The following is a 13,235-nucleotide window of genomic DNA, read 5'->3' on the forward strand; positions in this document are numbered from 1 at the left end:
CACATGATTATGAAGTTCATAATTATATAATCCTTCAACAAACCTTGGTCTTGCTTAATTTCATGAGACTTATTAAAAAATGTAATTGTAATTTGTTTGTAATTTGATGTGGCCCGGATAATTGATGTAATATTGTTTCTTTGCCGTTAACAGCTGTACGTCTTTCCAGTATTCTACAGTCTGTTGGTCTCTCCCCAGCCAGCTTATCTCAGTCAGGAAATGTTAGTCTTAGAACCTTGTCAAACACAGCACTGACATTAGGTATCAAGGATGCAACCACTAGCAGGTAAGGAGCTTGGGACTCAATCAATATTGATCGATGTGGGGATCTTAAGACCCCATATTTATTATACATGTGCCACCCCTCAAAGACCTGTTTTTATCCACTGCCCCCAAAGACCCCATATTTGTCCTATTTCCCCCTCAAAGACCCGGGGATGTGCCACGCAGACTTTCGAATGCTGACTTTCTCTATACCTACTTTTTGCTGTTTTTGCCACCCATCAGACTTCAGTATACCAATTTTTCACAAAAAACACCCAAAAAGCACCTAAATTTGTCCAAATTGGATGCTTTTAGGGGCACTTTTGCCCAAATGCGCCCAATTGGGCGCATTGGTCTCCACTGAAAACCCTCCAATCGATATACCAAAATTGCTGAAAAGGTACCCCAAAACCGTGGCACATCCCCGTATACCTTCAACCAGGGAGAACCCCCTCCGGGCTCAAAGACCCTATTTTTAAACAAAGTCCTCACCAAAAGACCTCCTTTTCACACAGAAAGATCCAATTTATTTCTCTGTCGCTCAGATACTCTCCATTAGTGAAAAACCTTTAATTTTGAGTATTTGCCTTTGAACTTTATGCCTTATATTAAGTAGAAAAACAATTATCAATCACGAATCACCCGGTTTTATTTAAAACAAACTCGTATTGACCATAAAAATGAATAAAAACAGCCGGCTCTCAACATACGATATTCGAAATTCCCGCGCCAAAATTACTTGTGGCAATTGATGTCATGGTTATTTGTGCTAACTTGTCGTCAGCTTTCATTATGTAACTGGGTCGTCATTGCCACAGGCAATTTTGGTGCCTGGGGAAGAAACAGTTGTTTTTATTCGTTTTTAAAGTCAATATGAGTTTGTTTTAAATAAAACAACATGATTTGTGCTTGATAATTATTTTTCTAACATATAAGGCATAAAGTTGTGATTGCCGGACTGTTCCTTTAAGTGCATCAGTGTTGTTTTAAATTAAAAGTCAACACAACATTATGCAACAATCACATTACACATTATGAAATTACTAGTTAAAAATGTCAATCTTGAAATAAAATGTTAGTATTTAGAACTTAATAACAAACAGTTCACAGATGCTTGGATTCCAAGGCCTATGGTAAGGATTGTATCTCCAATTCTCCATCAATGAAAATGCAGGAATTGAATCAAAGATGCAATACATTACACTCAATAAAGATACTCTTTTCAAACTGTATGGTAACTAACACCGTAAGTGATTTGCTGAAGGTTTACCAATTATATCAAGATGGGTTTTGGACACAATGTACATGTAGGATGAACAGTGCGGTAATTCTAAGAACCCGCCAGTGGCATATCCAGGATAGTTTGGAGAATGTACACTATATGTTCCCTCTGATGGTCTAGGAAGGATAAAATAATTATGTCAAGGAATTTAACTGAGATTGTACCAGAAATGCATCAAGAATATGGCAAATTGCCTTATACTGTACTTTATTTATTTCCAGGAGTTCACACATAGAGTGATTTTACCACTCTGTCACCAAGAATGCTGGATTAAGTTTCATCAGCCTTTTCCGTATTCAAACACTAACCAAGAATAAAAAAGTAAAGTTTAAGAAAAAAACATTACTGAGTCATGTTCATGGATTATCACAATTTCTGGTTTTTTTTAAATTTCAGCTACCTTCTACAGATGAGTGAGTTAGCTAAATCAGATATGGAGACAGAACAAGCAAGGCATTCAGAACAAAGATTAAGTGAGCAGTTATTTACTAAAACCAAGGCAGCCCTCATCAAGTGTAACTCCCTCAAAAAGTAAGATAACATATAAAACCAAGGCAGCCCTCATCAAGTGTAACTCCCTCAAAAAGTAAGATAACATATAAAACCAAGGCGGCCCTCATCAAGTGTAACTCCCTCAAAAAGTAAGATAACATAGTGTGTAACTCCCTCAAAAAGTAAGATAACATATAAAACCAAGGCAGCCCTCATCAAGTGTAACTCCCTAAAAAAGTAAGATAACATATAAAACCAAGGCGGCCCTCATCAAGTGTAACTCCCTCAAAAAGTAAGATAACATATAAAACCAAGGCGGCCCTCATCAAGTGTAACTCCCTCAAAAAGTAAGATAACATATAAAACCAAGGCGGCCCTCATCAAGTGTAACTCCCTCAAAAAGTAAGATAACATATAAAACCAAGGCAGCCCTCATCAAGTGTAACTCCCTCAAAAAGTAAGATAACATATAAAACCAAGGTGGCCCTCATCAAGTGTAACTCCCTCAAAAAGTAAGATAACATATAAAACCAAGGCGGCCCTCATCAAGTGTACCTCCCTCAAAAAGTAAGATAACATATAAAACCAAGGCAGCCCTCATCAAGTGTAACTCCCTCAAAAAGTAAGATAACATATAAAACCAAGGTGGCCCTCATCAAGTGTAACTCCCTCAAAAAGTAAGATAACATATAAAACCAAGGTGGCCCTCATCAAGTGTAACTCCCTCAAAAAGTAAGATAACATATAAAACCAAGGCAGCCCTCATCAAGTGTAACTCCCTCAAAAAGTAAGATAACATATAAAACCAAGGCAGCCCTCATCAAGTGTAACTCCCTCAAAAAGTAAGATAACATATAAAACCAAGGCAGCCCTCATCAAGTGTAACTCCCTCAAAAAGTAAGATAACATATAAAACCAAGGTGGCCCTCATCAAGTGTAACTCCCTCAAAAAGTAAGATAACATATAAAACCAAGGCAGCCCTCATCAAGTGTAACTCCCTTAAAAAGTAAGATAACATATAAAACCAAGGCAGCCCTCATCAAGTGTAACTCCCTCAAAAAGTAAGATAACATATAAAACCAAGGTGGCCCTCATCAAGTGTAACTCCCTCAAAAAGTAAGATAACATATAAAACCAAGGTGGCCCTCATCAAGTGTAACTCCCTCAAAAAGTAAGATAACATATAAAACCAAGGCAGCCCTCATCAAGTGTAACTCCCTCAAAAAGTAAGATAACATATAAAACCAAGGCAGCCCTCATCAAGTGTAACTCCCTCAAAAAGTAAGATAACATATAAAACCAAGGCAGCCCTCATCAAGTGTAACTCCCTCAAAAAGTAAGATAACATATAAAACCAAGGCAGCCCTCATCAAGTGTAACTCCCTCAAAAAGTAAGATAACATATCAAACCAAGGTGGCCCTCATCAAGTGTAACTCCCTTAAAAAGTAAGATAACATATAAAACCAAGGCAGCCCTCATCAAGTGTAACTCCCTCAAAAAGTAAGATAACATATAAAACCAAGGTGGCCCTCATCAAGTGTAACTCCCTCAAAAAGTAAGATAACATATAAAACCAAGGCAGCCCTCATCAAGTGTAACTCCCTCAAAAAGTAAGATAACATATAAAACCAAGGCAGCCCTCATCAAGTGTAACTCCCTCAAAAGTAAGATAACATATAAAACCAAGGCAGCCCTCATCAAGTGTAACTCCCTCAAAAAGTAAGATAACATATAAAACCAAGGCAGCCCTCATCAAGTGTAACTCCCTCAAAAAGTAAGATAACATATAAAACCAAGGCAGCCCTCATCAAGTGTAACTCCCTCAAAAAGTAAGATAACATATAAAACCAAGGCAGCCCTCATCAAGTGTAACTCCCTCAAAAGTAAGATAACATATAAAACCAAGGCAGCCCTCATCAAGTGTAACTCCCTCAAAAAGTAAGATAACATATAAAACCAAGGCGGCCCTCATCAAGTGTAACTCCCTCAAAAAGTAAGATAACATATAAAACCAAGGCAGCCCTCATCAAGTGTAACTCCCTCAAAAAGTAAGATAACATATAAAACCAAGGCAGCCCTCATCAAGTGTAACTCCCTCAAAAAGTAAGATAACATATAAAACCAAGGCGGCCCTCATCAAGTGTAACTCCCTCAAAAAGTAAGATAACATATAAAACCAAGGCGGCCCTCATCAAGTGTAACTCCCTCAAAAGTAAGATAACATATAAAACCAAGGCGGCCCTCATCAAGTGTAACTCCCTCAAAAAGTAAGATAACATATAAAACCAAGGCGGCCCTCATCAAGTGTAACTCCCTCAAAAAGTAAGATAACATATAAAACCAAGGCGGCCCTCATCAAGTGTAACTCCCTCAAAAAGTAAGATAACATATAAAACCAAGGCAGCCCTCATCAAGTGTAACTCCCTCAAAAAGTAAGATAACATATAAAACCAAGGCGGCCCTCATCAAGTGTAACTCCCTCAAAAAGTAAGATAACATATAAAACCAAGGCGGCCCTCATCAAGTGTAACTCCCTCAAAAAGTAAGATAACATATAAAACCAAGGTGGCCCTCATCAAGTGTAACTCCCTCAAAAAGTAAGATAACATATAAAACCAAGGTGGCCCTCATCAAGTGTAACTCCCTCAAAAAGTAAGATAACATATAAAACCAAGGTGGCCCTCATCAAGTGTAACTCCCTCAAAAAGTAAGATAACATATAAAACCAAGGTGGCCCTCATCAAGTGTAACTCCCTCAAAAAGTAAGATAACATATAAAACCAAGGTGGCCCTCATCAAGTGTAACTCCCTTAAAAAGTAAGATAACATATAAAACCAAGGCGGCCCTCATCAAGTGTAACTCCCTCAAAAAGTAAGATAACATATAAAACCAAGGTGGCCCTCATCAAGTGTAACTCCCTTAAAAAGTAAGATAACATATAAAACCAAGGTGGCCCTCATCAAGTGTAACTCCCTCAAAAAGTAAGATAACATATAAAACCAAGGTGGCCCTCATCAAGTGTAACTCCCTCAAAAAGTAAGATAACATATAAAACCAAGGCGGCCCTCATCAAGTGTAACTCCCTCAAAAAGTAAGATAACATATAAAACCAAGGCAGCCCTCATCAAGTGTAACTCCCTCAAAAAGTAAGATAACATATAAAACCAAGGCGGCCCTCATCAAGTGTAACTCCCTTAAAAAGTAAGATAACATATAAAACCAAGGCAGCCCTCATCAAGTGTAACTCCCTCAAAAAGTAAGATAACATATAAAACCAAGGTGGCCCTCATCAAGTGTAATTCCCTGAAACGAAAATACCTAAATTCATCTCAGGTAATTACTGGTTTTTGCACTTAATGAATATGCAGTTTCCAAGTTAATCTGCTGGAAAGTCGAGAGCTATTGTTTTTTTTAAAGTATAGTTTAAGCAGGACATAGACTTTTATGTTGAGTCTGTGTTGACCGACAGTATAGCTTGTGACACGGTCACCACATCTTCCTTCAGCGTTATGTTTACAATGACATCAGTCTGGACAATGTGGACATTACGGGTAGGAAGGATCAATTTTGGTACAAGAAGCCATGATAGAGATCCCGACACAAGACCTCCTGGCTATCTCTGCGGTCTGTTGTTATTTGACGGGGACGGGGTGGAAGTCATGTGACTCGAGGATTGTAAACACCTCTGAATGAAGACGTTATGATGGCGTCACAAGCTATGTTATTGCTCAGCTTAGACTTTGAAAAGGTAACTTTTTTAGCACAACTCTAATGAGGTTAATATTCAGTTATATATTATATTTATTGCTAGAGCATTAAGTGCATTAGAAGACCAAGTAGAGTTCCAGCAACCACAGCTAGAGAAGAAAACCAAAGAGTCAGGATTCCTGCTTAGTAAATCTAAACAATATAAAAACAACCTCAAACAATTACAGGTAAGTATGGACTGAGTCGTTATTATAGATTTGAGGATTGTTGTTTTCCCAATGAATTGTCAGAGCAGGTCCAGGGTCAGTATATTATATCACAGATTATTACCACAATTGTGCATTTGATGATACAAGCACCAAAATTGGCACACATGCTTCTGTTGGGTCACTAAATACAAAAATAACGTTAGCCAAATTAAAATCCAAGATGGCCGCCATTTTTCAAGATGGCACGCCATCGAATGATGGATATTAATGTTGTGGTGGATAAAGTTGCAATACAAGAACAAAAAAATGATTTAACTGTTCTTTGGGCCTTCCTATGGGTCAATAACAACATATCAGCCACTTAAAAATCCAAGATGGCCGCCATTTTTAAAGATGGCCGCCGTTGAAGACCAAATATTGATAAAACCGAAGATCAAAAGGATATACAAGGACCAAAATGAGAAATGAACATCTCTTTGGGTCTATCATCATGAACATTACATATAATCATTAGCCACTCAATTATAATTCAAGATGGCCGCCATTTTTCAAAATGGCCGTCACAATGTGACACATACAATGTATGCATAATCATATTACAAAGTATCAAGGAGTCATACAGAACCAAATGTTGCAGTTCCTATCTCCCTTGAACCTATCGAGACAAGAATCAACAACTTGTATCTACAAGGTGGGTTCCATTTTCAATATGGCTTTCATTATCAAGATGGCCGCCATTTTCAAGATGGCCGACACCATGCATCACAGCTTAAAATTAAGCAGTTTGAAGTTAGTCACATCACTCTTGCCATTGCTTCGTGATTAACCTTATTCTATTGCCACTATTAGAATGGCATGGACAAAGTTAGAGACAGAGTGGCATTATTGAATCCAGGACTGTCATTGCTGCAGACCAACCACTCGCTACATTAGCCAAGCATATTCAATGGTCCTGGCCTGAGAATTACGGTGAATACAAGTTCGTGATCATGTTCGAAGGATAACACACCGAGATGGCTGCATTCCGATCCATTGGATCTCTTCTTAAATATAGTGGTTGAACAAGTGCACTTACTAAAGCTGTGGTGGCACCGCCTGGTACTTCAGGGTCTTTTTTGTCAGCTTCAAGCATCACAAGAACGCGCCAAGCACATCACATAACAGCTAGGCTGATGAAGATAGCATACAATGACTATATACTCTAGTGAAACACTTGAGAACAGAAAATACGTAATCGGTTTCGGAGACTGGCAAGAGGGAAATGTCAGAGCCCGCAATTCCAATTCTGGTATCTCATTCTCGTCACGGAACTCACTATTCTGGCACTGATACGTTCATTCAGAGAAGCAAACTTTGCTTTGTACTGTGATGCCTTGTCTGGACAGTACTGATACTATACTTCTTTGCCAACAATAATTTCAATTATGCACGTTGGATACAATTTATAATAGGGATATGATGACCCTTGAGCAACGCCATCTTGAAGTAGCCAATGAGTTTCGGAATGGAAATTATATCGGAACTTCTCAGCAATGGCTATGGATGAAGCTCATGAACAAGTCAATGCTGTTATTGACGGAGAGCAATTGGTGTGACTGAGGATCCATCAGCCCTCAGAAGGTGGATGGTCGCTGACACTGAAGTCCGTCATCTGGTTTCTGAATATGAATTAGCCACATCAGAGGCTAAAGATGCAACAGTAAACACCAACCACCATGAGCAAGCAATGAAGGACAACAAGTGTTCCTTGACAAAGCTTGGAACCTAACCAAAGTTCTTCAAGACGTGGGCAATCCTTTCCAGGAGGAGTCACGTGACTGGCTCTCAACATAAAGGACATTGCACAACCTAGTGTTCATGAACTACTTGGCAAACATTATGAAAGGGGCACTGAAATATTTTGTGAGTTTATCAATCGACTAGAGAGCCAAGAACAAGACTTGTTCTATACACCCATCACAAAGAACACAATTAGCTTCTTCGCTCATGAACGTGCTGACAGATTCCACGCAGAAAGCCAGACTGTAGTCTCTTCTCACAGCTCTTCATATCATGCCAAAGCAGGGAGTGTGATATAAACGAGTTCTTCAAATATGAAAACAAGCCAGTTCCTGCATCTCTGAGTGACAACGGAAAGTTATATACGTGCCCAAAATCTGGCCTTACTGACATTCTTCAATTTAAAGTGGTGTTACCAGACAAAGAGCCAGAAGTAGAGGCTATCATTGTTGATGGATCAGCATTGATAAACTGTCTGCCCTCACGTGCATCAACAACATTTGACGAATACCAGAGTAACTGTCATCCCATATGTATAAGCACTGTCTGCTAAGTACAAGATAACAGACAATGTCTTTGACGTCTACCTGCCATCCAATTTAAAGTCTGAAATAAGATTGAAGCGAGGAACAGGAGCTAGAAGACGGTGACATGATGCGCGGTGCTGAGAACAATACAGAACTCTTCCATTTCCTTGCAGACAAAGTCGCCGACATAAACTAAGGAGGAACTTGCCCTCAGCAATAATGTGAAAGAAAGGCAAGAAAGTCCTTATGATAAAGGCAAATGATACTGATGTTGTCGTCATTGCAATATCTACTTTGCCATCCTTGCAAGAACTTGGCCTGCAGAAGGTGTGGCTTGCCTTTGGTCAATGATCATATCTGAGATGTATACCAATACATGAACTCGTTGATGCAATTGGCCCTGAAAAGACTAATGGAATGCTCTTCGTTCAAGCCTTTAGTGGTTGTGATATTGAGTCTGCCTTCCGTAGTAAAGCAAAGCCTGGCAAACATGAAATGTACATAATGGGGTATCAAATGTTTTCTCAAAACTAAGTAAATATCTGCCAACACTTGATGCTGCTGCTCTTGAGACAGGTTTGTAGTCACAATGTATGACAGGTCCAGCACTGCTACAAGAGTGAATGATGCACGGTTAGAACTCTTTGCTCGTAAGCAGAGATCATTTGATTCGATCCCACCTACTGGAGCTGCAGTGGTAAGCAGGCTGCCTACCGTACCAGACAGGTATGATTTGGAGTCAATCAACATTATCCCAGCCAGAGAATTGGGGCTGGACACAGGAAACTGATATTTGTAAGATCTTCTGGAGTACCTTTCCTCCTATTGCGACTATTGGCCAAGAACTAACCAAATGTGGATGTACTAAGGAATGTCGTGGGTGATGCAAGTGTTACAAATAATTATGGTCTTCCCCGTACACCACAGTACTAGTGCTGTACTAGTCCTATTATGGTAACATGCCAGGATTGATGAGAACAAGTTACACGTTTTATTACATTTATGTTAAAAGCCAGATTTATAACCATCAAGGGTACAATAATATGTCAAGCCAGATCACAGTTCATATCATCAGGCTCTTCACTACTTAAATATATATTTTGATGATTCGTTCTTGATAAATGACCAAATGAGAGGTTAACTGTAGCTTCACTGTATGACCATTTGATTCTTTGTAACATTAATATTTGTTATTCAATGACGGCCATCTTGAATAAATTGGCGGCCATCTTGGATTTCTAAGTGGTTTTTATTTCTTAATGACAAGATACACAAGGAGAGGGTAACTGCAATTTTTGGTGGTTGTATGACTAAGTAAGTGTTGTAACATCAATATATGTCATTCAGTGGCGACCATCTAGGAAGAAATGGCCGCCATCTTGAAAAATACAGTCGCCATCTTGGATTTGTTAATTGTTTTATATTTCTGCTTGGTAAGTGACACAGAGAAAGGTTAGTTTCAACTTTTCGAGCTTATATGACCAATAAATTCTTTGTAACATTAATATGTGTCATTAAGTGGCGGCCATCTTGAACAAAATGGCGGCCATGTTGGATTTTAATTTGGCTAACGTTGTTTTTGTATAAAGTGACCCAAGGGGAGTGTCTGTACCAATTTTGGTGCTTGTATCACGAAATGCACAATTGTGGCCATATAAGTCAATAATCTGCCCAGCTATATATAATCCAAAAAGTATAAAAACAACCTCAAACAAGTACAGGTATGGACTCAATGATTTATATAGATTTAGGGATATCTGTTTTGCTGTTTCAACAACACATTCAGCATTTTTCAGATGCAGCAAATACAAAAATAATGTTGGGAAGAAGAACCAAGTCCCAAGCAGTGCTAATCCTTTGAGCAGAAATGTGCAATGGAGATCTAAAAATTGTTTATCAGAACAGGAAAGCATAAGTTGTAAAACAGGCATGAGAATTTTCATGCTTTTGCCTTAATTCAGGCAGATTTGTTGTCCAAATTTACACATATTTTTTTCAGCCTGTTATGGACCTTTTAAGGCTGAATTCACACGCCTTTTCAGGCAGTATTCAAGTCATTTGAAAGATCATTTGACAAATTTTGATGAATTATATATGCTTAAATATGCTTCATATTAAATATACATCCATATCAATTCTTTTGATTAGGTTTTATAATATAGAAGATAGTATAACTTGTTCTCAGTTGTCATTAATGAACATCATTAACTTAAATTAGGTCACAGACAGCATTTGACTTCCAGCTTTGTGCACAGGTGCCACATTGCAATTTCATGTGGTGTTTAATAAAATATAATCACATTGTACTCTCATTCCATAGAATCAGCTCCAACAAAATGGATTTGAAGCCAACACAACACACCAATCACTACTAAAACTTGCTGAGGTAAGAAAGTCAAGATTTCACAAAAAGTAACGCAGCTATTATAAATATGCATACTAGCTTCAGATTGAAATTGTATTCACAATGTTTTAACATCTAGAAAGAATGATGGTTTATTTAAACACATTTTGATACCTATTACCCCAATTCCGTTGAATACAACAACACAGCAGCATTTTTGAAGAAAAAACTCTGAATTTACTGCAGTCAGTGGTCATTAAACCCAAGCATTGTAGCATATAAAACCAGCCATTGTCTTCGCGCTTAATTCAAATTTATGCAATTTACTGCAGCTAAGTAAAAATGGGCATGTGTCTCCTTCAACTTAAACTGAGATCACAATACTCAGTCAAATATAACAAATAAGGTGTCAAAATGATCGTATTTAAAATTTCTTTCTCCTGGTGTTTTCAAATACCAAATATAATAGTTTTAGGCGTATTTATAACGGCCGAGTCACTTTTTGTGACATCTTTATTTATCAGTTTGTAAGGTTGGGATCGGAGAAAAGGTTGAAGTTTCAGCATGGAACAAGCATTTGTAAGCAATCGTACTATTCAGCACATTCATTCAGTGGTGTCCGTCTGCTTTCTGATTATCACATAAAAAGAACTAGGTCAGACGATGCTACGCAGCTTGACCAGCGAATGAGATGCCGATGCGATGATGATGTGATTCAATAGTTCAATCAGAACCCCACTTCTGTATACGTTATAAACTGCACCAAATTGGCAGACTGCTGAAGAACCATGCTGAAAACTATCTAGACATTAACTACAAAATGTGTTTGTAAACACATTGTGTATTTAATGTTGTGATTTTGTGATCAGAAGAAATTGTGCCAACAAATTTGAATGATTTTTGGTGTCACATCTAGACTGTCTTTTAATTGATACAGATATATGGCTCAAGTTGAAATTAAATAATACATGTACCACAATTATTCAAGAATCCTATTTAGATCTTAAAAACATTGTGAGCATCCATGCCTCAATCTACTCAAAATGATGACTGAAGTTTTTCACAAACTGCATAGGGCAGATCCAGGGAGAGTGCACTAGCTCCCTGTCAAATCATGCAAAATCTGCCTGCTTTTGCCAATTTAGGCTCTATAATTGGCCCTTTTCACGGATCTGCCATCTTGCTACCAAAACAAGTTTCTGCCTATAAACAAATACTGTGCAAAAAGGGCATTTTTGTTTTTCTTGCAATATGCCAAAAGGCTTTTTCAAAGTGTATGTTAATTAAACTTAAAGCATGTGCATGAAAGGCACAACACATTATACTTTGTGGGTGCAACCTCATTTTGAGATGACTCTGCAAAGGGTTAATTTTAAATTCTGCCATTTTTCAAATCCTGAATTCACTCCTAATACTTTATACTTTTTTAAGTGTTCTAAAATTACCTGGTCAAATGGTTATAAATGTGACCAATGTTACAGAATCCTTAACGGGCTCCACACAGGTGTTGACTGCAGATGATAACTTCAAAATTTTCTATAAAAGTTTCAGAATTGTACATTTTCATGACCATAACACTCGGCATAATACATGTACACATTTTTCTTGGTAAGGTGACCACCAATTAATAATGGACCTTCAAAAACTTTTTCCTTAATTATTGAGAAATGCATACTTTTTATCCACACAGGAACTTGAGGAATTAAATGGCAGACTTGCGCCACTGAAATCCAAGTTAGACAGTTACCACAACCTACCACCTGATCTAGCCTTAGCAAAGACTAAAATTGCAGAAGCTAACTTACAACTGGTAAATACAATGACTTAATTATTATAGTCCTAATCAAGCCTTGAAAGAAGCAGGTCTGGACAAGGAGCCACACATTTGGAAAAAGCAGCTCCTTGTCCTGTGATTATCTGCTGAACCATTAGCCATTTTTATTAAAGAGCTAGGAGTCATTTAAATTTTAATTGCAAATGTTAAATACAAAACCAATTTAACTACCAAATTAGAAAACAAATGTAGAGCCTGGTTCACATGATTTTGGTGTGGACCAGGAGCCAAACTGTTATGACCATTGGGTAAATGGCTCCTGGGTGCCTGCTTATTTTGAGGCTTGGCCCTAATCATGTGGACTGCACAGTAAGTTTACATGTCACTCCACTTGAGACAAGACAGTCTATAGATAGTAATTTTACTTAGACATTTAACAGAGTATTGTTTTACAGGTGCAATGAAAAGAGGCACTTAGACAAGATGTCACTTGAAAAATTCCACAGGGGTGCTAATTGGAGAAATTGCTCTTGGCTTTTATATAAGGGCTCTCATTTCTGCCCTTTGTCCATTTTGTTTTGAGATCCATGTATTAACTCAAGGGCATAGCACTCACAGTGTGATTCAAAAATCACTATACTATGATCAGCTTATAATAGGCGAGAATTATTCGGTTTTTATTTCCCAACGTACGCCCACGTAAATTCACGAAAGCATGTATCAGTCACACAATACGTAAAGTGCAGTTTGTGTAGGTGCTGCACCCAGCTGTGTGTGTGCTATTCTTTATTAGTCCACGATGTTACGAGTCCCGCCTATTATGAGCTGATCGAAGTATAGTGCTCAAACACTG

The 13,235-nt window shown here is 38.0% G+C and overlaps 1 protein-coding gene across 1 annotated transcript in view; it reads left to right on the forward strand.

The window, feature by feature from the left end:
• The window catches only part of LOC140171126 (HAUS augmin-like complex subunit 1), a 30,470-nt gene that overhangs the window by 14,932 nt on the left and 2,303 nt on the right, over positions 1–13,235 (forward strand). Inside the window, exons 3-7 of the mRNA XM_072194309.1 lie at positions 154–286; positions 1,943–2,077; positions 5,853–5,976; positions 10,585–10,650; positions 12,299–12,418. Of these exons, the coding sequence (XP_072050410.1) occupies positions 154–286; positions 1,943–2,077; positions 5,853–5,976; positions 10,585–10,650; positions 12,299–12,418 (578 nt within the window). The remainder of the gene's footprint in view (positions 1–153; positions 287–1,942; positions 2,078–5,852; positions 5,977–10,584; positions 10,651–12,298; positions 12,419–13,235) is intronic.

This window comes from Amphiura filiformis, chromosome 15 (assembly GCF_039555335.1).
Source record: "Amphiura filiformis chromosome 15, Afil_fr2py, whole genome shotgun sequence".
Lineage (NCBI taxonomy): Eukaryota > Metazoa > Echinodermata > Ophiuroidea > Amphilepidida > Amphiuridae > Amphiura > Amphiura filiformis.